Raw genomic sequence first — 25286 nt, forward strand, 5'->3', positions numbered from 1 at the left:
CGACTGTCAGTCAAAGTCACATCGCTGTGGCTACAAGGGCCCGGCTGAACAGGCACACAGCTGCCCAGGGTGATCTCTGGGTGCACAGGCGGACTACTGGCACAGGAGGCTGAGGCAGTTCAGATCATGCTAAAAATTACCATACACGGCAGTCGCAGCATACAATAGCTGTGTTGATTGGACCTATTTTACACTAGTGGGCAGATCTGGTATATACACACATGGGTGGTTCCACGCAATTTAAAAAAAACTGTAGGAAAAAAAAGGGATTTGAATGTACTATCAATGAATCTCTGCAGTTTTTCCATTTCCTTGGTTCCCCTTAATTGAGCATTGTTCCAGCATGAGGGCATGAAGCATAGGAGTTAATGGGCAATAATTATATGTGAGAGAGGCTTTCTCCCTGGAGTGGAATCCAGAACAAATGGAAGCTCCGATGTGCAACATTCTACTTCATTACATCTGCCGCGATTAAAGCCTGAACATCTGGCACCATATCCTGACAGATAGACAAGACTTCTGGACTGGAAGGGAAATCGAGCGATATTTACAAAAAAATGAAACACAGGGTATTTACTGGATGAAAGAACAAGTGCTTTAGGCAGGCACGGTACATTCTCCCTATCAGACAAATGTTGAACTGATAGATGCATGTAAACACAAGTAAATCGTTTGGACACTTTTGACAAAATGAACGGCACTAAATACCCCCACTACACTTTCACATCACAATGGACTTTATTATTATTATAGGCAGCTTCTTTTTTGCTACAGATAAATACGTACTGTGGCTCTTCAAGTAAACACTGGAATGTACATCAAGGTTGGTTAACTTTTTCTCTTTCTTTCTTTATTTTTCTTTTTTTTTAACAATCTCAATCATCCTAACCCCCTTTGAGGTGAAGCTAAAACAATAATCATAACAGTCTGTGTCTACTGTTGCCATGACAACATCAAGTCCCACAAAGTGATGTCATGCCAATCTGGTCTCTCCCTGGCGCATGGTTGTCTCCCGTGATGCTCGGAGGCAATCTGGATGGCCTCTGGGGCGTGTGCGAGCGTCGGAGGCGGCGGTCAGGGTAGAGGCTGTTGTCAAAGGGTTTACGGTGGACGCAGAGGACGTGGGTCTTCAGGTTTCCCTTCTGGGAAGCGCTGTAGGGGCAGTATCTGCACTGGAATGGCTTCCGAACTGGACCAAAAAAATAAACAGAAGGCAGATGGAGAAAACAGACTTAGTGCAGATTCAGTTTTGTTGTAATTTCACCTCATCAGGGTCTGAAATTGCCCAGACATGACTGCCAAAAGTATTAATATCAATAAGAATCTATTTCTATTCAATGGTTTATAAGGTGACAACATTTTACAGTTCATGCTTTTTACCTGAACTCAAACAAATTATAGCAAATAAATCACTCTGTTGCTCTCGTTAAAACTTGAACATTTCACACAGTTGCTATTCATAAAAATATTGTGAAAATGAGTTGGATGAGATTGAAAAAAAAGGTGTGTGTTTATAATTCTGAATATTACCTATAATTCTTGGTGGTTTGAGACCAGATGTTGGCAGGTGAGAAGTTAAACTTTAACAATGAGCCTCTGAAAGGCCAGAGAGAAAAAAAAAATCACACTCATACATTTAAAGTTTCATTGGGGTTAAAAAAAAAAGTTTTCCATTAGTAATAATGTGAAAGGGTTAGTGTGGTTTTGCAGAAGAAAATGTAAAAATAAAGTAAAGTAATCTAAACTGTGACACTGATTTGGCCTCATAATAACAATTTGCACTTTCTGACACCTCGACTTTACCAAAACACAGTGACGCTTCATGGGCTGACAGGTTTTTATAAAAAGGGCAGCAAGTTCTAAGTCATTGTAACACATTTCCTGCTCGCAACACAAACACAGACACACACGCGCACACACATACACACACGCGGACACATATAAACACACACAAGTGTTGAGTTGAGGAATGACAGACGTCTGCAGCTGGGAGGCAAGGCATGCCAAAACTTCCTGTCTGTCCCCCTCTTTAGCGCCCGCTACATTACTCCACGCCAAATAATGTGAACCTACATGGCACAGCATACAAACAACAAAGCATGGCTGCTAATAGCTTCCAGAGGTTTATCTGACCTCAATAAAAATCAGTATGACACCAAAGCCTGGAGGTGTTGCTTAGATCAAAACAGAAACTGCGCTGGATGACTCATTTACCTTTCTACCTAGACAGCCATGTGTCCTTGTTCACTGCTGTGCTATTTTTGAGATGTTACCTCATATAATGACTTTCTCTTTTCCCCTCTGTCTAACACTTCAATGTGTTTTTCTGTGATTCATGGTTACAGTAAACCATTATGTGCTGATGTCATTTGACATCACTTCCCAAAAACTGAGGGCTGTCTCAGCCTTTTCACCCCACCCTTGCCTCTTCCTCTCTATCATGCTCCTCATCAGAGCTGAGACAGCTGCACGCAGCTGAACACTCGCTTTCACATCTACATAAAAAAGGTGTTTTTTGGGGGAAAAGTGGGAAAACTCACAGAAGGTGTGAGCAATAAAAGGTAATGCTCCATCTGTTGGTGTATAATAACCTGATGGCCGTAAAGGACACACACACTTACACACGTACACACACACTCACACACTAGTCAGAGAGAGGATAAGGCCTGACACATCTGAATATCATCAGGATGCCAAAGAGAGGCTTGTGTGTGTGTGTGTGGGTGTGTAAGTGAGTGAGAGAGAGAGAGAGAGAGTTGGAGAGAGTAGTACATTGAGGGAGGGAGGGGGAGCCGTCTGGGAGGGACAATAATAAAAGAAAAGCTTTGTCAAAATCCAGGTACAGTTTGTGTTGTGTGTTAAACTCCACCTGTCTTTCCCTCAACGTCCTCCAGCCTCGAAAAACAGGAAATAAAGTTCTGCAGCCAAAAATAAACATTTCTAATTCCGTGCATTTGTTAAGTTCACGCGTTGACACTGTGTAAAACTGTCATCTCACATCGAACACATCCACTGTGACTTGATGAACCGAGATTTCCTTCCCTCAATCAAACAACATGAACAATCCTGTAGCCTATTACACTTTCATAAAGTCAGTTAATGATAAGCCCAAAGGTCTCCTGTCTACATCAGTGGCTTGTTGCCCTGCGTGACTCCCCCTCTCTACCTCTGCAGCCTCTCTTTCTCTCCCTCCTCCCCTTCTTCCTGGGTCTGCTGTTCTTTCTTCCCTCCCACCAGAGGAGAGGGGAGGTCCAGGAGAGGGCAACCTCCAAATAAGTTCCATTAATCACAGGCAAGAGTCTAATGTAACTAATATTTTACAATTAGAGAAGACAGCAGTGGGCTCAGAGCCATCCATCTCTTCACCACATGATCCTCCATTCATGGGCTGCTCTAAGCCGCAGCTTTAGACCGTCCACACACACACTCACACCACTGCACACACATACATACATAGGCTACATGCACTCTTATACATGCAGCCTATACATGCATGGATACACAGAGAGAGGCCGGACAGGAAATGAGAAGGGTGGGATTGTGTGGTGATGAGAGAACGAATGAAGTCGTGCCAATAGTAAAAGAACAACAACATTTCTTCCTTGTGTTGGCCATCATTGGCACCAGCCGTGATAATATTGTACTCATCAAAGTAATTGTTGAGATTTGGGAAGATCAACATGGCAACATCACCCAGACAGGCTGTAAATGAGCTCACCACATCACCACTTCATTTATTTAATCCCACGTACTACTGTTTAAACTGTGATGATTTCTTGCAGACAATAGTTTGGGAAACTTTGGGTTCACCTTCACTATTGGTCTTTCAAAAACATTTGGCCTTCCTGCAGTTTTGTCTAAATGATCTATTGATGATCCTTTACTTATTTAACGATCCCTCTCGTCTTGTACTTGTTTAACTATTAACTATACCTCTCTCTTGTTCTTTGCACTATACATCACGTCGAAGTCCCTTTAGGTGTAATAACTATTTGGAAAGAAAGACTTTTCTGAGTCTGATTTGTCCAGAGCAGCCAGACGGCTTTTTTTTTTTTTAAATTACTGCGTCAATCAAGAAAACAGTTGCAGAGATAACACTCTGTAAAAACAAAAATTGCTTCTTTTACACTTTGGTTTTTGTACAAATCAAACAAGAGATGTCATGTGACAATTTGTGAGTTTTGGATGTATTACTGTATGTGGGTTGTGCTACCTTTGGACAGATCCAGACTGTGTTTTTCCCTCTGCTTTCACCTGTTGTGCTAAGCTAAGCTAAACTAAGCTAAGGAGAGTTAATTACCCCCTGGCTGTAGCTTCATATTTTATGAACCAATATGAGTGGTATCAATCTTCTCACCTATCTCTGAGACAGACAGTCAAGCAGTACATTCTTCCCCTATATATATATATGTGTGTGTGTGTGTGTGTGTGTGTGTGTGTGTGTGTGTGTGTGTGTGTGTGTGTGTGTGTGTGTGTACAGAGCCTATTCTATCAATAAGTAGAACTCTTGGCATTAAGTGTTCATTCATATTTGTATTGCATATTCTTTCATCAGATTTTGGGTTAAAGTTTCATCTTTCTTGTTCATCTTTCTTGATCATTTTAGTCCTTATTTTCTTCAATCAAAGATGTATGGCTCATGTTTAGGCAACTTTTAATAATGTGAAATCTTTAGCGTTTTTGTTAGATGCTTATGTTTCTCAGAAGTATTGTATTGGTACAGAAACTTAGTTGTCATATCAGCACTATTATCAAAGTATTTCAAAAGACTCCTTGTCCTCACACAAAAGTGCATATTTGCGTGACATATGTATATGTTTGCGTGTATTCCTGTGACTATTTGTGTGTGTGTGTGCTGTGAGAGTGTGTTGTGTGTCACAGGCTGACATAATGACCATGATGACAGTGGCGGGGCCGTCGGGGGCCAGAGGAGCTGAATGGTGACGGATGACACAGGCCTGAGCTCTGATGGCACACAGACAGTGAGTGATGACTGCACATCCTTCCCAGTGCTCCACCCTTCATTATCTCTATGGGGAGAAGCACGGCACAAAGGCAGGCCGCGCTGCCCTCTCGCTGCCCTCAAACGACATCTGCTCATGGAGACAGCCGCACTACCGCTCTTCTTTCACCTCGCTGTCGCTCCATCTATCTCCATCTATGGTGATCTTTCTCGCTCCTTTTCTCTCTCCTTTTTCTCTCGCTCTCTGTCACCCTCTCCGCGGAGGGTATACAGAGGTCAGACAATGAGATAATGACTCACCCCTTTCAACCTTTCAAATCAGGGCCTTTTCTTTCTCTCTGTCCTCCATGTTCTTTCATTCTTAATCCTTTCTTTATCGATCTTCTCATATTCACTTGTTCTCATGCGTCTGAGAGGTCTGATCTGATGCCACAGAGGAGACAATTAGTTTAGTTAACTCGTCGACCAGTTTAACAGTTAGATTATATTAGAAACCTCATGACTGCACTTGACTGTCACCTCAAAACCCTGTCCTAATCGTGCCTGTGAAATATGAATACATGCCATAATACCTGGTGAAGAAATATTTTTGCAGCCTACAGCATCTTAATGTGTAAGAGTGGTAAATGTTGCCATCTAGTGGCTTTGTCTGAGTAGTGCAGAGATGTGAGTGTGTGTTTAAGACACAAGGGAGGGCTCGGTGAGACTAATGAGCATGCAGACAGGTTCAACCAGAGGTCACCATCTGGCCAATTACCACTGCTGGCACATTGGAGCCGACCTGAACTGTCATCACAAACACATCACTCCATGTCCAAACTGCCCGGCAATATGTCACCATGCCACTCGACGTGCCATACAGTATGGAGAGGATGGGGGCAACAGGAGACAGCCCCATGACAAAGCCACCTGGTCAACACTGCAGACAGGACAGGCTGCCGGGCCACCTGCTTAGCTGAGTTTTAGAGGACACTCGATGGACTCTCAATGTCAGTTAACCTGTCTAAATGTCCAGTTTGACTGACAGGTGTTTATTGTGTCTTTGACATCCACTTTCTCAGAGAACGAGAGAGAGTGGGAGAAAATATGGTGGATCAATTGGCAGCGGACAAAAGGACGAAGATGCTTGAAATAACTTCTTTGCAGTGATCAGATTGGTTCAAAAAAAAAAAAAAGCACACAAGCAACAGTTACATTGCTGCGTTGTGTTTGCTGGCAAGAATACTTTAATGATGCTCATTGTTCTGAGATATTTAAGGAAATTTGACAAACATGTGGTTTGCTCAAAAAGAAACTCAAACCTGTCGTCTTTTCTAAATCCTATCTAATTTTTCGATGCAAACATTATTATACGCAATAAAAGCGAGAAAGAAACATGAACAGTGTGACGGCTTGGACAGAAGTTGAAGGGGAGGGGTGCTTTTCGGCATATTATAATAACCATCTGTACAATCAAATACAAAAGTACATCTTGCTGTTAGAATCATAAAGAAAGGGAACAGATGTTAATCCCTAATGGAGTTGACAGGCACTTTCCTGTCTTTCACATGAACATATTGAGTTTCTGAATAAGAGGGGGATCAGAGGGAAGGTGTATCATGTTGCACTCATAATACATGCATATCAAAGACCCCAGCTGTTGGATTCCCTCTCCTGAGAGACAGCATTATTAAATCTGCACTCAGCAAGCATATCACACCATCACAAGAGCTTAAGCCTCACCATCAGTGGGCTCCACTGGCTTGGGCGATTTGTAACCTATCACACAAGGAGATTATATCATCCTTTAAAGTGTAGGGGTAATCAGTGCCACACACCTGTGTCTTCTTTCGCCCTTATTTGAGATCAGACATGAGATCTGGCAGGATTAATGAAAAAAAAAAAAAAACTAAAGTGCTGGAAGGGAAGGGAAGGGAAGTGTGTTGTTCTAAATTGGCATGATTTATTCACACACACACACACACACACTCACACACACACAAACACACGCTCACACTCACTCTTCACACTTCTGCTGTCAGGTGATGAGGACTGAGATACTGCCAAAAACTTCCTTTTTTTGGATTTCTATAGCTTCTTGCTACCGACAATGACTAACACTGGTTCAAACTGTGCAGCCATGATGACACTCAGCCAAATATACATAGAATTAAGTTTGTTAACTGTGATATTCGTATATGCCCATCTGCAGTGGTCTATCACTCAGAGGGAGTCTACTCTACACAGCGTCTTTGAGGAGATAACAAGATGGAAAACAGAAGAACCAGACTTTGTCCACTAGGTGGCAATAGATACTTTCAAATCTGGAGACAGCACTGGCAACATCTTGATAACTGTCACAGCTGCATTGATCATATATGATGGATAAGCTGATGCTCACCTGATGCAACATCTTTCTCCATACTCCCCCCGCCGTTCAGATTGGCTTTGTGTGCGCTGGCGGGTGCGCTGCTCAGGCTCCCCTGGGACCTGAGGAAGGAGAGCAGGCCCCCCTGGTGCTGGAGGGGATCGGCCTGTCCTGGAGTCAAGTTCTCCAGAGAGGAGATGGGAGATTCGGTCACAGCTCTGCCCCACTGCCCCGGCTTGTCTTGGGTCTTCTCACCCAGACCTTGGAAATCAGGGCTGGGCTGTCTCAGCTCATCTGGCTCCAGGATATTGTTTTTCAACATCTGCCACTTGGCAGCATCGTCATTTTCATCCTCCCTCCCTTGATCAGATTTCTCAAATTCACCTTCGCCATTATCGTGACTGGTGGAGCCTCCTCCTTTCTGCGTGTTCATCTCTTCTTTTGTTCCCTGCACCAAAAGGTCAGACTGATATGCAGGTTTCACACTGAGTTCAGCTGCGGCATTAGAGTAACTTTGTAGCCGGCGGGTAACAGAGGAGGAGATTCCATTACTAAAAACGCCAGACATCTGCACCAGTACAGCAGGAGACATGGCTGAGAGAGACGAGACCGACTCTGGCCTGACGGACAAATCTAGGGGCTCATACTGGGACTTCCTGGTTTGAGTAGATACAGAACCATCTACGCCTGCCTCTTTGTCACTGAGGTCGGACTGCTTGTTGATGAGCAGGGGGGTTTCATTGTGGTTGTCCAGACCAAGGTAGTGACCTGCGGCCGGGCTCCAGTCTTCCCTGGATCTGGGTCTGAGCTTGGGGTTGGGGCTGGAGCTGCTGCTGCTGGTGGGCTGCAGCGGAGAAGAAAGATCCCTGCTGTTCTGCCAGTGGGGGAAGTGGTAGCGATCCAGATGGAAGCCGAGGGAGGCTGTCTGTGCAGCGGTGTAGTCACTGGAGAGTGGACACCTGTAGACTTTCTCACCTAACACAGACAGTAACAGCAAAAACAGAATACAGTCCAAATCAAATTAGGAAAGTATGCGTATATGAGGCATACTGAGCATTTTGTTCTAAGAAAAGTATGTACCAACAACCGTTGTCTAAACATGAAAAATGTTGCAATCCCACACCAGGCTGAGTTGAATGATTTAAGCACTGCCCTGCAGTAAATCAAGCTTGTAATCAGCTTTCAGCTCCAGTGATCCATCATTTTACAGTATGGACGCCACCACCATGTGCAATAAATACACCCAAAGATGTTAACACCAAACAAGATTCTTCCAGAAATAATAAACAGTGAAATTGTAAAGCAACCAGAACAAGGCAGATGTCGCAGACAAAAACCTCATTCCATCAAAACCAGTAAGTGGGTTTCCCAGTCAAAAATAACAACGTCCAACATGTGAGCGGTTCTGATTAACTGCGCCATGAACTGCAGTTGAGTTTATTTTTGCTTCATACTTGAAAAATGGCGTGATGGGAACATAATTCAAAAAGTACAAAGTGTATTATTGTGAAGAATGACAAAGGGTAATTTTTCTCCTTTTAGCCAGTGAATAATATCCATCTGGATACAAGATTTGATCCTGCACGCCATAACTTTTAATTAAAGGTAATTTAAATGTCTTTTCCTCTCTGTTTACCTACAGTTTAATCCTTATGGCTATCACAGAGACACCCTCCAGGGTTAAACACACTCCCTGTGACCATTTTGAGTTAGTGATTGTCTGAGACCTCAGCCTTGCACTGTCTTTAAACAGCCCAGCTGTTTCGCTGCCATTCCAATTACAGTAAAAGTCATCCGACGCCATTAAGCCACAAATATTGGCAGTTTATTGCCCAACACTCTCCTGGCATTTGAAGGTCAGGTCATACATTATACTGTGTCTTTTAGGGATGCGTCTGGGATAGGGAGATAAACCCACCACCATTAATTTAATTCTATGCATATTGATGCCTTATTGTTCTTCTTTAATGGACTAATATCTGAGTTACAACAGTGATTCATTCTCACCAGAGAAATATCAATTTCATACACCTCAAGATCTGACCCTGAGGTAATTCACTGAAGTAAATCTAAATCTAATGATCTGTAGTTGTTACTTCACTTTGTTTCAAACTTTAATAGAAAACCCACCATTGAGAGCTGAATGGTTGTAGAACGAGGGCTGTTTTTACTATTGCAAACAGAAAAAATGTGAAATAACACCCACGTATTAATTAAATAGAGCTGAACCTGATGAAATTGAAAAATCACAGCTGAAATGGCAAATTCATGTCCTTGAACTAAAGACAGTCAACCCTGTTTGTACTATGCTCTGAGTGTGTGTGTGTGTGTGTGTGTGTGTGTGTGAGTGCGTGTGTGTGTGTCTATATGTGTACAGTATGTTTGATTTAATGTCTGCACACATTACATATGCGTGTCGATGTGTGCGGGTTTACAAGAGCGGGAAAGAGACTTCATCAGTGCCACACCCTTGTCTCCAGTAACAGACAAAAAAATTCAAACAGCTTAATGGAAGTCTTTCAGACACGCTATATATCTCAATTATTCTGTGGCTTAAATTACGATGACATTACCGGCCAGCTCCAAATGCAGAAAACACATATATCTGACCTCATCTTTCAGCGTGGACCTTCCTAAACCCATTTGCCAGCCTACATGAGAGCGGTAAAAAACAGCACAAAGCCTGAAGACTCTGCCTTTTTTCTCTTCCTTTGGATGGGTGCCATCTTTGTGATTGCCTGGTTCATGCTAACTTAATCAGTTTAAGATTTACTTACACTGCCGAGGCTCACATTATGTGAGGGGAGTAATTTTAGAGCTTAGATTTATCAAGCAAAACTCCAATTACTGCATCATTACAAACCCCAGCCTCTCGCACCTAACACAGAGCATATAATGAAGTGATGCGTATGAGTTATCCGCCCTTACTGGATGTGCAAGGCGGAGGAAAAAGGTAAATAAATATATAAATAAAAGCCTCAAGTGAGCTGTGTCTATGGAAAAAAAAGCATGCAGCTGGGCTTGGACAAGTGATTCATTTCATATGGAAATAGGCTTTAAGATTTACTACCATACATCACCGTCAATGCAATCACTGGCTTACATACTATATGCTTACATAGGCATTTGGCAGTTATGTTGTAGATATCAAACTCTACATACAGTGGTGCTTTGGCTCTGTCTATATATGCAATCAAGCACCTGAAATGCAAAACAGAGATACATGGTGGCTGGTTTGGTTTAAGATGAAACAGAGTGAGAGCGAGAGTCACACACAAGACTGGTGAGAAAAACAGGGGCACCAGATGTTCTTTGATGTTTATAATAGCATATATTATTAATATTAATTAGACCACATAGTCAATGACGCATTTGGGACGTTTCCAAGTCAATTAAGCCAAATGGCATTCAGGAGACGGTGGAACAATATTTCAAGGCAGGTGTTCAGAACTCCCTGGGTAAATCTTTTTATCTGCATGCTAGGAAAACAAGCATTTTGAGCTTAATTTGAGCCTCATATCTGCAATAATAATTAAAAAGAGGATTAAAAGACAGAAGTGAGAGGGAGACGGAAGAGCCAACAGGTAATCAGTTTAGACAAACCAGTCAGACTGACTCTGATCTCTGAATAAGAGCTGATTTTGTGAAGCCTCGACATAGGACCGAGTTAGATAAGGTCCCGTTTAGTTAAAAGATGTTTTAACTGTCAGCAATCACAAAGAATAGGCTGATGTAACTGGAACAGCCAAATGAAAGTGATATTCTGTACAGCAGCCTGCTTTATCTGTGTTTCTGGTAAACCACTACTCTTATTACCGTTCACAGTTTTACAGACGCTTATCATTTCAGACTGTCTTGGCTTTAACGCTTACAGTAAAAAGTAGCATAAAAGCAGGGAATGAGGGACAAAACACATGTGGGGACAACATCATTACATGGTGTCTGCTCATTGACCTTGAGGTTAAGAGTATTGAATGGGACTAATTAATAACTGTCAGAGCATTTTATGTTTGTGCGTGTTTTTTTATTCGGAGCTGGGATCTCACTGGTCCAATGTAGGTCAGAGGCCTGAAGCATGCACCCTTCATTAGTTTATCATTTTAAGAGGAGTCGTTATTCTTAATCTCAGATTATAATTTAAGTCAAAGTGCATTTTCAAATCTGTCCTGATTAGATATTGAGGGAAGTAATTTGTAACACACGCCCTCTATTGAAATCAAAGGGGGATTTCTAATTTAAGATGCTGGATATTTGTAGTTAAAATCTAAATCCAGCACTGTATCTGGATGTATCAAGCAAAGAAGCCGTCTCTCACTCTGACAGCCATGACTGTACTATATTTGCTATCCATATTGAGGACATCAATAACTTCATGACCACCATAGGCTGACTATGAATAATGCAGCCAGTAATTCTGGACTAATCAATGTTCCTCAAGCTGAACATCTGGCAGTGGTAATTCTTCCTCAGCATCTCCGCTCTCCTGAATTAGAAAACACTCGCTCTCTTGCTCTCTTTTCCTCCACATCCAACCATCGAGACAGACAGACTTGATCAGTTACAACCCCCCACCTCCGAAAAAACTTATCCCTGTTATTAAACCCTCATCAAGTGGTGCGTGTTCTCCATATGTGTAGGATTTACCTATCTGTCCCGCAGCAGACCTGTGTGTTGAGCCAGGGCCAGCAGCGTGTGATTGTGTTAATTAATCTGTCATTGTGAGCGCAGGGAGCAGCTGCAGAGGTCTCTGGGATATATTGTCAGAGCTAAACAATGCGGTGCTAAGCCCCCAGAGTGAGTCTACCATTACACAGGACTAAGAACAGAGAGGAGAGGAGGAGAGGGGGAGAGAGAGCCTGCCGGATCCATCATTGACTAAAGCAATGACGCCTGACCTTTACAATGAATTAGTTTCCATGCTTAATATTGACTGAAATTAGAGTCTGATACAGAATGTGCCATCCCAGAACTGTGCACACTCAAATCCTCAGCTAGCCAGCTATCATAAATGTTTCTGGAAGTGACACCGTATGGTCTTGAAGATAGGGGAGGAGAGGGAAAGTACAAACAACAGAGTTTGAATATGCTTCTTTAAGAGCAACCAGAAAGGGATTTGGCCATAAACTGCAAGCATTTACATGTAAATATGCAGATACCAGTATGTGCGTACAATATGGAAACAAAACATCTAATGAGATTAGACCTGATCCATTTATCTCTGCTATACGGCCATCATTTAAGAGGATAGTGGATCGAATCCCACAAGGGAGCGCATCAGACTTCATGTACATAACAGCAGCACTCCGACACTGGGAGGAAATAACCATCGTCATAAGCTGTGAAGAAAGCGAACAAAAGTTTGGATTTATTTTTCCTCTCCTCTTAACAACACTGTTATAGCAGTAATTTAGGCTCATGATAACATGTTAGCAGGATGCCATGACAAGAAAGGCATTTACCCAGAGAGCCAAATCATCCAAATCACCAGGTGGAACAGAACACTATCAATAAAAATACCAGGTGGTAGATCAAATCATAAAAATCACTGGGTGGTATATATCAAATCATTAAAAACACCAGATGGCATGCATTAACATCTTGTGCCCCCGTAGGCAAGGGGTGGGGATGTGACGGATATAAAATAGAGGGTACTAATTATCCCTACAATTCAACATGATGCCATTATCTTTAAAAGGAAGACAAAGTCCTCGTGGTTGACAGTAATGTGTGTGCTGGTGCTGCTGACCCTTTGCTTCATATAAACCTACAGTAAGAGGGAAGAAAGATGAGGCCAGTGCTGTCACTTAGACAAACTATTATGTATAAATGAAAAAAAATATATAAAGAAAAGAAAAGGAGAGGAAGCCAAAGGATTATGACATGCATTAATTTGATATTTTGTTATTATTGTTGTATTTGTTCCTGTCAATTTAGTGAGAAGTCTTTTATATTCTCATCCGAGAAGCAAAAATACAAACTGAATATTAAAGACACACTTAGTAGTCTATGGGTGAAATGCAAACCACATCAACAATAATATTGCCGGATCCTCCCACTGACACGAAAGACATTATCCTGCTGTTTTCACAGGCTGAGCGATACTTCTGGTAAGTGTTGACAAAAACTTAAAGTGTAAAATCGAGTGCCCCTTTAACAGGATCTTAAAATAGCCTTCTAAAATAAATTAGCTTTCCATGAGTGCATTACCTGTAGCTGGAGAGGAAGATTGAGGTCGATGGTCCATGGCACTGCCGGCGTGGGAGTTCCCTGTGTCTGTGATGATCTCCGTTGGCCCATGATGACTCACGCTGCCGGGGCTACCGGGTCTGCTGATGGCCTTGGCGTCTGGGTCACTGAGACACACTTTCCCGTCATCGACAGGGAGGCATCTCTTGGAAAGGTAGGAGGAGCACTGCTGCTGGTCTTTAGGGCTGAATATTTGCTGTTCAACATGCGGCCCCGGGGTCATGATCTGCCAGCTCGGGTAACCGCTGCCGCTGTTGAGCGTATCTCTATTAGACATGACCTTCTGGAGGTATTCCATGCTGGTGGAGCTCAGAGGAGGGTGGAGATGATTCAAGCCCAACAAAGAGGAGCTTTCTGCATCTGTCAGAGGGCCTGGACCAGAGGAAATCATCCTCCCTAACATCTCCCTAACCTTCATGTCGACACCTGCTGTGCTGAGTATCTGGTTGTAATCTGGATGGTCAGCTCTCTCGGCCGTGAGGAACCTGTTGTGAATGCGAGAGATGTACTGCGAGTAGAGGTTGCTCTGATGCTCTTGAGTGAGATTACTCAGGCTTACTGAGGCGTCGTGTTCACTGGGATGATTACTCTTAGCAGCCAGCTTGTTGAGGTGGACCTTCATGTGGTTCTTGAGAAACCAGGGTTCTTTGAAACGACGGCCACAGATTTGACAACAGTGCTCAAATGAGTCTTTATGTTTCCTCATGTGTCCCTTCAGGAACCAGGCCTGGCTAAAGGTCTGACCACACACCTCACAGGGGAATTCACCAGCGGGCTTCCCCTTCTCACCAGACCCCGTAGCAGGCTTCTGTCCTGAGCCTGAATCTGCAGTTATGTGTGTCGTCTCAACATGGCCGATGAGCTCCTCCTCATGCGAGGCAGCAAACTCGCACAAGGTGCACTTGTAGGGTTTGTGTAGGATCCTGATGTGCCGCTCGAGCTCCTGCTGCTTCCTGAACTTCCCCTTACAGAATGAGCAGCGGAAGCCAGTGGGTTGTGGCTGGATGGACTCGTCGTTGGCGGTGGTGACCGTAGGAGATGTGGAGGTATGCGGCTGGCTCTCCGCTGCACCGGAGTTGGTTAAGAACTGGTTTTGCGTAGGGATGGTCTGTGACAGCTGGACGCTTTGAAGTTGCGGTAGATTAGGAGTTTGCTGTTGGCTAACATGACCAGCTCTCATCTGCCTGTCTCTCAGTATCGCCCTTTCCTCCAGCTCATGAAGCAACCTGTTTTCCTCCCTAATCCTCCCACGGCCTTTGCCCAGAATGCCTTGCTTGTGAGTACGGAGGTGTATCTTCAGGTTGCCCTTCTGTGCAGCCCTGTGGTCGCAGTATGGACACTTGAAGGGCTTCTCACCGGTGTGCGTGCGCATATGGAGGGAAAGGATGCTGTTAAAGCGGAAACGCTTTCCGCAGAGTGGGCAGGGATACTTTCTGTTCTTGCGGTTGTCATCCTGAGCAGAATTTACCTGGGATACAATGCTTTGATTTGTGACTCTCAGGAACTGGGAAAGCTCTACTCTCCCATTCATACTGCTGAGAATCCTTGCATCCATGATTTGATTGGCCAGAAGTGCCATCTGGCTTCTAATTGGATGGGTGGATGGGGTAATGAAGCTGTCCTTTCAGGGACTGGCTGATGTTACAGTATGGTGGTCAGGAGTGTCTATGTGGGATGGTCCGAAGGTTAGCAGTGAACTGTGTGCTGACTGTTTGCTCTTATTCAGTTGAAACAGGATGTGGATTCATGCTGTTCAGATGAAATGTCTGTTTGTTGTAGCTCAGACCTAAAGAGAAAACAAAAGGAACATTAAGTGAATTCAGATTCAGCCAAGACAAAGAATGTATTCAAATACATGTATTTGCAGCTTGGAAAGCCCAGTAACAAGGCAAGTCAGATATAAAAGTACAGCTCTGTGTCAATTAGGTGTGTAAATCTGTACTTTTGCAACTGCTGTATAATGCCAGTGATGCACCACAAATAGGTCAGGAAATAGAGCAAAGTAGGTTCTGACTCTCCTCATCCTGTGTTAAGTATACCTGTGGTTTTAGATTATTGTTGGAGAATGTGAAAATGCTGATTAGGTGAAACCACATAGGCTTCCTCAACAAATATCTCATCTTTACTAAAGGGTAAGGTGAAAATCTTTGTCTAGATCTCATTTTGTACTGACACAAAATACTAAGGCAGCACAAACATCAAAGACTGTCTGCTTCTACTTGCCCTTCCTTTGCATTTCACGAACCTGTGAAATGCTTTAAAAAAAAAGATTAAAGTAAAAGAGTTAAGCTTTTTCAGCAGATCCATTGCATATTTGAATAAAACCTTTACCAGGATAATTATGTCACAAGAGTACTAAAGAAAATAAACAACTTAATGATGCAAAAATGCAAACTAAAGTTAAAGGCAGAATATCCGAATGGAAAGCTAAAGTATGCTTCACTTTTCCTCTGCCCAGCTCCCCCCTTTTTTTTTTTTTTTTGATTCAGCTGTAGCAGCAAAACAAAGCTTCAAATTCACATCGTGCTACAATGGTAGAGGTCACATAAGCGCGCCCTGCACAGCTCTAGTGCAGCACCAAAGGGCACAGAACAAAGCCTGCACTGTCCACACTGAATTAACACAGGCTTACATCATCCTGGACTGCAACCTCAGTCAGTCATGAAAATGATGTACACAAAACCGCACAGATCAAGAGCTGGCAGGCTGGCGGCAGTGGCTGGTGTGAGCACTGTGTTTGCTTTAAGTTGCAGATCAGAAATCAATTTAACCATACGGCACTGACCTAATCATATCTGACAGGAAGAGAGTGAGCAGATTACACAAGAATACAAAAGATGCACTTCATAATGCTTAACCTGGTGTTCCTCTGCAGTAAGCACAGGGTGGTGGGGGGGAGGCATAAGACTCTCCCCTCTCCTCCCCCCCACCCACTTTCAAGGATTACGGTCATTTGAACTATTATTGCATTTGCCTCTATTAATGTCATTACTGTACAGTAGCCTTGGACGTGTAATGGTGTACACAGCGTCCATTTTGAAGTCTGCATCCAATCAATGATGATTGATCAGATGAGTTCAAATGGCTTTGCAGCATCTTATGATATGCCTCTGACTAGTGCACAATTGTGCATGCTTGTCTTCTTTTCTCTTTATTAAACAATGCACACACCTGGCCATCCCATCTAGATGCGAGGTGAGCACTAGGAGGAGAGTAACCCAAACTAAACACAACCTTATAAAAAGCCAAGACAGTGGATTTAATGTGACTGAAGGCCCTCAAGATGAAATGTCTGACACTGAGCCTGGGCCACCTGCTGCTGCGGCTGCTGCTGTTGCTGCTGCTGCCTATAGTCTTAAGACAGTAATGAAACAATGAAACAGTTGTACACAAAACCACACAGATTAAGAGATGGCAAGCCTGCAGCTATGGTGTGAGCTGAGCTTCTGCTCTAAGCTGAGATCAATGTACAGTTCTCACCTAATCATATCTGACAGGGAGAAAGTGAGCGAATGATATTTGCATACACTAGCTCCACTTTTTATTTGCTAAAGTGGTATTCCTCTGATTAACTAAGCATAGCAAGAAGGCGCAGAACCTTCATCACAAGTGTGTGTGTCTGTGTGTGTGTGTAGGCTAGGCTATGTAGGAATTGCTGGAGATGTGGAGCGGCATGCAGGGCCATCAGGTGTTTTCTCTGTCAGAGTGGATTAGGCTCTTTTGGTGCAGATTGAGAGAGTGCTTGATTGTTATTAAGCATCGTGTCACAGCAGCGCCTCTTAGGTGTGGCCGCGCACAGACGAACAAGGAGCAGGTGTGATTTAGCACAGACAATAAAAGAAAAAAGTGACACGTACACATTTAAACCAGCCTTGGGAGCTGTGCATTCTGGATGGTTTTAGATCTGACAATATCAAACATTGCTAGATTTATTTTCACTGCAGTCAGGCCCAGGATTCTGTATTTCAGTATTTAATCTACTAGAGGGTGGATGTATAATCTTCCCACTTTGTGGCTGCAGCATACTGTCAGCCAGGATGGATGGACAGTATTGTAAATCCATAGTTAGGTGACACTGGAGTGAAACACGTGAATAAAATTTATAGATCAGAACTGCATATTTCATGTGTCTTTTTAACAGCAGTTAAAAAGCATTAATAATTTATGTGGATGGTTGAGCTGAAAACCAATGCAGCACAAACAGCTACACAAGCCTGCAGCCAACAGTTACAGTAAGGTGGCTAATGCAACCAAAAACTAAAAGATTATTTCAAGTATAGTATAGTATAGGTGCAATAAACTAGTAGGAAATGTGATAACAGAGTACATTTGCGATGAATGCCTGATGCTAGAGAACAAAGTCTTTAACATACAACATTTAATGATTTATGAGTGTCAATCTAAAATGAAATAGTCTGACAAACTCTGATATATTGCGGTGTACAGATGATCAAGAGTTGGAAATGGTTGTTCAGTTTTTATGTGTTTCATTTTGCAAACTTTGTCTCAAAAGCCCGGAAAAGACGGGATAATGGATTATTTAACTAGTTCTCATTCTGATTTCTCTCGTGCTCTCTTTCTTCTCTTTGTTTTTGGATATTGTTGGAAAATGTGTAAACAGCTCTTTGGATTTAGCTTACATAGCTTTGTGTTGTCTGCCCATGAATGCCTGCCATAGTTCTCTGCATGGCACAACAATAAATGCTTCATTCATTCGTGCAGTTAAGATGTGTTATGATGATGTAACATTCTGATGAAATACATATCTAATGATGCAGTCTGATATATTTAGCCATACCTCATATACCTTAGCCATAAGGACACAGTGCAATCCATAACTGTCGATGTCCTAGATTCTTTGCAACATGCCTCTGCCCACTTCAAAATCACACATAACGAGAGATCACGACTCTCAAACATTCCTGGAATTCCCTGACTTCCCAGCCTGCAGATAACAATTGTTTGATTCATTATTACAGAGCAGGCTTATGTGCAGACAGTAAAAGCCCCGTGCCATGCATTATGCCCCCTGCGTCTCACTCCACCCACGCCCCAGCCCTCCAAATCAGCCAGCCAACCATCCTGTGGACCGCCCTGTCAGGGGATGAAGAGCCTGTACAAGGAAGAGGGCAGTGGTAACACAGCTGCCCACCATGACCCGTACAAAAGATAGCACCCATATACTTTCTGACAGCCAGATTAATGAAACCCTATAGGAGCTTCTCTGTAGGCCCCCCCAAAAGCCTGACGGAGACAGAATAGTCTAACCAGCACCATTCATTACTGCGGGAGTACAGAGCACAGAAAGAGCACACACAGCACTGACAAACTAGCTCCTTGTGAGTAATAGCTAAAGAACTCATAAAGGAATACATACACATTTGTTGTGGATGCAGTAAATCTATGCCACTCCTTCTACAACTATCAAAAATCTGGCTTGTGCCCTGAAAAAATAAATCTGGCGAGCATGTGGTGCAGTGGTGATGTGCAGTTACTTGGGAGTCAGCGACTTCACGTGTTCAGTGAAAGAGGGCTTTCGATTAATTTTTGTTTGTCTCACTCAGTTATGCAGATTAGCGGCCTTGAATGCAACAGAGGGAAAATAAGTTCCTCTGACAACATACTAAAAGCTACATGGTATATGGCAATTGCAAGCGAGGCTGAAAACAGCAGGTTTGCTGAGCGGTGACCAGCTGTGTTTGTACCTGTATGACTTGGTGGAAATCTTTCCTCTTTCCTGTCAACACCCTTAATTCACTACAAGTTTTAAAAATGACAGACTGTTCACAAATCATTTTTATGCATGAGACAAAGATGTGAAAACGACTAAAGTGAGTAAAGTGAGTGTACTGGGGGAAATATGCAGTATCATAACCTCATTATAGTGTGTGTCTGTGTGCGTGTGTGTGTGCACATGTGTGCGTGTGTGTGTCTTATACAAACTTTGCATTCATGAGCTTCCTCTGATGCTTTCAAAGGCAGTTACACACAAAAACAAGGAAACATAAACACTGTCTCCTCGACTCTCCTTCAACATGCACATGCAAAGACACCCACTCTCTCACGCTGTCTTACACACACACACGCACACACACACGTAGACACGTACACGCGTACACACAGGCACGTGCATATAGAATGTATTTTAAATCACTAATGTGTGAACAGTTGATCTTGTTTGCACAGACCACCTGTTCTTTCTGGACACAAACAAAGCTTTGGCGTACGATGGGGTGTGTTAACAGTGTGGGGTGCGTAGGGGATGCCTTGCACAAGAGAAGCCTATCCACATGGTGTAGGCTGCATCAGATGGTTGGGCCCTGCAGGACAGCAGCCAGCTCCAACAGAACTCACACAGATCTCAAAGAATGAAGCTTCTTCAGTCTGCAACATACTGACATGTTTTGCTTTCTCGAGAAGTACAACTTCCTCCGGTGCAAGGAAAACAGATTGCCCAGCGCAGGGTCGTCACTATATCATTTAAAGAAACAAGATCCTTCTCTTTTTACGTAAATATTTGCAAAAGGGAAAATCAAAAGAGATGGCAAAAAAATGGAGGGAAAACTAGATGTGTCTACTTTCGGTAACTGAAGCACTTGGAGGCACTAAGACAAAAGTCATTAAACGAGTCATCACAAAATCACAGCGGGAGTCTGGTAATGCCACTTACAGTATCTCATTAAGCTATGGCATCTACAGGAAAAAACTGACAAACAAAGAGCATAATCCAAGGCACATTAACTGGGCTGATAATTCAATGAACTCTCATTTGGCAGCCATCTTGCCCTTGTGATGGTCTTTTTTCAGCCGCAGCAGCAGCAGCAGTGCACAGGCCCCTCGTGAAGTTCCTCTCTCTCACACACACACACACACACACACAAGCACAAACAAACTCTCTCTCTCTCTCTCACACACACACACACATATATATATTTATATATATATTCCTCTCCTTCTCTCTCTCTCTCTCTCTCTCCCTCTCTCTCCCGCGCTCTCTAAAACAACAAAACATCCACCATTAGACAACGGGGTACCAGCGTAATTAGAAAATGACTTCCTTTGCAATCCTAGCTAAGTAGTTTACACACTGTAATTACAGGGACAAAATCATCTTTTCATCATTTCACTGATTGAGCTCATCAACCCAGTGGGATCCCAGGACTGTGCTCAGGCAACATCTGGGCTAAGAGAATTAGCCCTTAGTTTAGCAGGCCTTACACAGTGGCAAGCAACACGGCATGAACACCGGACATGGCTGGCCGTGGCACACATCTCTAATTGTGACAGTTTTTTTTTTTGTTTTTTTTTCGTTGTTGTTGTGTAGATGCGTGGGTGGGGTGGGGGTGAGGGATTCTGTATCAGATTGGGAGTTAGATCGCAAACCTTATCAAACAGCCCTCATTCAACAGAGCATTTAGAGTTCACTCATTTTAATACAATGGGAGACAATTCAGAAGGAGGGCAAGGTCGCTGCACAGTAACTACATCTATTTCCCACACTTCCAAAAATGCCATATCAAACTTTGACTCCCCCTCGGCGCGCTCCTGTACTGGTGAATTGAAGCATTGAAGATTGACCTTGGTGCACAACAACATGCCTTTTCATGGGGCGCTCTGTTTACTCTAATTCTCTGTGTGCCCTCAGCCTTGACTTTCTAACAAACACATGTGGTCCTGGAGTTGAAGGTGAAGTGCTTTCGCTCGTCTCTGTCCTGTGGAAGGGCTCTGCCTCAGTGTGTTGGCAACAGAGGCAAGTGTTTAATGTGGCAGCTGTTAGCCTCGTGGATTTTCACTAATCACTCTCTCCTGATTACTCTGATGAGTGTATGATGCTCTTAAATAATCAACCCGCAATGAAAAAAAAAAAGAAAAATAATTATCATCATCTCCCTAAGTAGTGCAGCTGCACCCGCCTGCAATAATTACAACTAGAACAGGGCGCCTTCTCTCGTCACTTACAACCACTTATTATTAGAGATAACGCTAATTGGTGCAGTGGTGGGCGACAATTCTTCATGGGGTTCATCATAAAAAGCCAAACCTTGAAAGTTATGGCACATTAGAGGTCTTAAAGCCAAGGTACGGTATTAAACATTGCATGCTGAGACACGCCGATAATCTGAGCCAGGGGAGTAGTAGATGTCCTATCAGTAGCCCCTTGGTTGCCTCGCTGCCTTGCCCTCACTCCACCCTTCCCCCACTCCTGGTATCAGCCTGGCAGACACAATTAACATTTTCATAAAAACAATTCCCTGCCTCCAATAGTCCAATGTAATTTGTTTTCCATCTCTGTTCATTAATCATTGTTTAAATCGGTGAGCCATCCCCTCCACTCTGCCATCTGCACTCAGCTGTGTTACAGATATGACACCTTCCCCCTTAATGGGAGCTGACAGCCAAGAGAGGAGGCCTGTGGAAAATAGCTTCCTGCATGTGCACTTCCACCTCACATACTGCCAGCAGGTGAGAGCAGGGTATTTAATGGGTTCTGATTAATCTCAAAGGCAAACAACATTACACTACAATATTATACAGGCAGCAACACTACAGTATAGGCGCATATAACACGGATGTATAGAGAGCATTCAAAGCCGCAGTGGCGAGAATAACTGGACCAAAACTCATGCAGACATGCCTTACAACAATGGTGATGCATTCCACATTTTGTCGAAGTTGTCGACTGTTTTTTTTTTTTCTCTCTCCTCTAGTTAAATTAGTGCAGTGTTCCTACAATATGCTATTGTTTTCCTGGAATTGGGAGCAAGGTTATTAATTATTCACTGTTGTGTTCTCATATGAGGGGGCTATGCTTTTCACTGTATTGCCTCATAGCTCAAATACTTAGGGCCATGGTACTCGGGCAAATTTCATGAGGCAACATCACAGAGATATTATTATCACAAGGCAGACACTTAGGAGATTAAAAGTTTCCTGAAGAGTTTGAATGATTGGAAAGGTTCAGATTCTCCTGTGATAGGATTTCAAAATTCCAGGATTTCCGTGGTCCTCACGGGGGAAAGACAAAACAAATAACTTTTGCCTTGCTTTTTTTTTTCTTACTTTTCTTTTTTTCTTTTTCCAAATGATTTAAAGCCTAAGTCTAAATAGCTTAGGCATTTTGGGGGAAAAGAAAATCCTACTCAATGTGGTGGTAAGAGGGTGCCAAAAAGTTCATCTGGCCTGTTGATTTCAGCATGGATTACAGATATTCAAATCATGTGCCTCATGTTCAAACAAGTGCTTCTATCAAGGGAGAAAGTTGCCAAGCAGAGCTTTGTCATGTAAGCTGTATGACTTTACCGCAGCATAATGAGAAAACGGCTGTGACGCTACGTTTAATACAGTTTCATCCTCTCACCCTCCTTCTCTCTAATTTCCTCTCACTTATGATCAGAATCATTTCAAACACCCACTCCAGTCTCCATCTACTACGCCATAGTTTCTCATTTAAAAAAGAAAAGGAAAAAAAAAGAAAAGAGTGTATCACCTGAACATATACATCCTCATCTTTAAATCAAGAACTGTGTCACAGCAGCAAACACATGGTCCCAGTTACGAAACGCTTCACACAAACGCCCCAACTCTTTTTGGGGTGTCTCTAACAAGGGCAGCAGCAGCAGCAGTAAATGATGTGTATATTCAAAGCTGAATATTTCATGTTGATTGATCGTACTGACTGCCACCCACCTGCTCCTCCTCCTGTCCCACCGGAGCTGGCATGAGGAGAATTCAGTAATTGAGAAGAGCAGAGCATGGTCTCTCTTTGCTCACATATGACAGATGGGGCATCATCGCTTCAAAGGAGAGCATTTGGAAACAGGAGGAAGAGGAGGGGGCAGGCAGGGGGTGAGGGTGGCTTTGAAAGTAGCTCTGCCACTCTGTACAGGTGACAGTATGTTAAAAAAAAAAAAAAAAAAAGGTTACAATATCTAAAGCATGGCCTATCAGAGACTGTGTCACAGCAGGTAAAGGGGCAACTTTGAAAACATGTGAATGATGTGATTTAAGCAGGCAATGAACAGCAGGCAAAGTGTATGTGCAGACACTGTAGGCTACTGGTGTCTACTGTCTGGTTTTATAGTGATGGGGTTTATGGCTCTAAACTGAAATCATTATAGAATCATAGGGGGAGAAAAAAAAAAGGTCGACATGAAAGCATTATGGATCAGGTTCATAGTCAACTGTTAACGCATCTATTCGCACAAATAAACACACACTTGCTCCTCTTTTCTGACCTTTTTGTCCTCGCTTTTATTTCTACTTTTTAACAATCTAGCACCCATCAAGAAAAGAAAAAAAAAACAACAACGCAAGAGTGTCAGCTCTGAGAAACGCACGTCTATCAGAATCCGACTCCGACAGAAACTTAAAACTCTCACACTTTGCACAGATAAGTAACAGAGTAAGATCCCGGATAGGTGAGCGGTGGTTTGTTCTTACCTGGATAATGCGAGGAGGAGACGCGGAGGACACGGGGGTGACAGCTGGAGTTCAGCGGAGAGTGATGTTGAAACTGGATGACTGACTGCTGACTGACGGACCGTACGCTTCACACGCTTTATCATAAAACGCCCAGCACACACAGTCGGACCCAGATTTCTCCCTCCTTCAACTCCCGTTTCCTCTCTCTCTCTCTCTCTTTCTCTTTCTCTATCTCCCTCTCTGTCTCTCTCTCTACAAAAATAAGCAAAACAACAACTCAATAATGAAAAACCTTCAAGCGCTTCCTCCGGGACGAAGGCAGCACTGTGCTTTGCTGTGTTGTATTTCCAGTTGAGGAAAGAGGTAATGAAATCTATCTTATAAAAATTACTCGGGATACTTCGACATGTCCCGAAGCCGTATGTCTCCCTCATCTGGCCGCTGGTGTGTAAGTGTAACAGACTGGCACCGTGCGTAAAGTGTGCACTGGCGTCTCCAGGACGCAGACAACATCAATCCCTCCTCTGAGATTCACGCATATCAAAGTATTATGTGGTGTTGTGCGAGTCAAATTTGCTGTGGGGATTACCTGCAAAGAGCAGCAGTTTTATTTTGTTTTTGAAAACTTCCGTTGGTGCATGTAAACGGGATGTGGTCTTTACACTTGCTCTTGAATGATATAGCCTACTTAAAAATGATTTTGATTTCTACACAGACTGATCCGGTATGGTGTGTTTACCTCTCTGGGTTGTAGCTGCTTCTTGCTTTATGGAGCCAAACTGTTTGCTGACATCTAAGGGGATAAACGGTGACTATACCTCAGTGATTCAGCATTTTAGTTGTTGAATGGCTTTATTAAGGCGTCTAAACTGAATGTAACATGTGACCTTCACTGTACATCATCCTGCAAGGAAGGGGAGAAAGGAACCGTCTTACTTCAAATAAATGAATGTATTCCAAACATTTTCCTCTCAACAAATTCCTGCACATTATCAGAAGTAAATAATAATCAAAAACCGGCATAAAAGCCACTATGCCCTTGGCTTTTAATGTTGTGGTGATGATTTGTTGTAGTTTACATGAAAGAAAAAATACTTGGACAGGTCACGTTTTTTTCTTTTTCTTTCTTTTCTTTTTTCCCCCTCTATATCTGTTTTCTTATAATGGCAGTGGCCTCAAGGCTTTTGTGTTTTTTTAAGCCTTCCAGTTATTTTCAAAGGTGATTAAAGCTGCAACTAGTGGTGGTTATTTCATCTACGATGAATCTGTCAATTACTGGCTAATTAAATGCTTTTTTTTCTATCAAAA

General features: G+C 43.0%; 1 protein-coding gene and 1 long non-coding RNA gene across 3 annotated transcripts; one reads left to right on the forward strand and one right to left on the reverse strand.

Annotated features, from left to right (window-relative positions):
- Positions 1-719: 719 nt before the first annotated feature.
- LOC146986148 (uncharacterized) lies at positions 720-24410 on the reverse strand. 2 transcript variants are annotated; one of them, XM_085779812.1, is made up of 4 exons: positions 23997-24410; positions 13518-15342; positions 7344-8285; positions 720-1189 (listed from the first exon to the last, which is right to left on the reverse strand). In XM_085779812.1, the coding sequence occupies exons 2-4, from the start codon at positions 15133-15135 to the stop codon at positions 954-956; spliced, it is 2796 nt and encodes a 931-aa protein (XP_085635938.1). In that variant the 5' UTR covers positions 15136-15342; positions 23997-24410; the 3' UTR covers positions 720-953. The 2 variants fall into 2 exon arrangements, with proteins under 2 accessions (XP_085635938.1, XP_085635939.1); XM_085779813.1 differs by lacking the exon at positions 23997-24410 and adding an exon at positions 23244-23388.
- LOC146986149 (uncharacterized) lies at positions 23346-24182 on the forward strand. The gene is made up of 2 exons (XR_015036016.1): positions 23346-23448; positions 24014-24182. It is a non-coding gene; the product is annotated as an uncharacterized LOC146986149 (long non-coding RNA).
- Positions 24411-25286: the final 876 nt, after the last annotated feature.

The sequence above is a fragment of the Trachurus japonicus genome, chromosome 6 (genome assembly GCF_045865225.1).
Source record: "Trachurus japonicus isolate A0001 chromosome 6, Traja_1.0".
Lineage (NCBI taxonomy): Eukaryota > Metazoa > Chordata > Actinopteri > Carangiformes > Carangidae > Trachurus > Trachurus japonicus.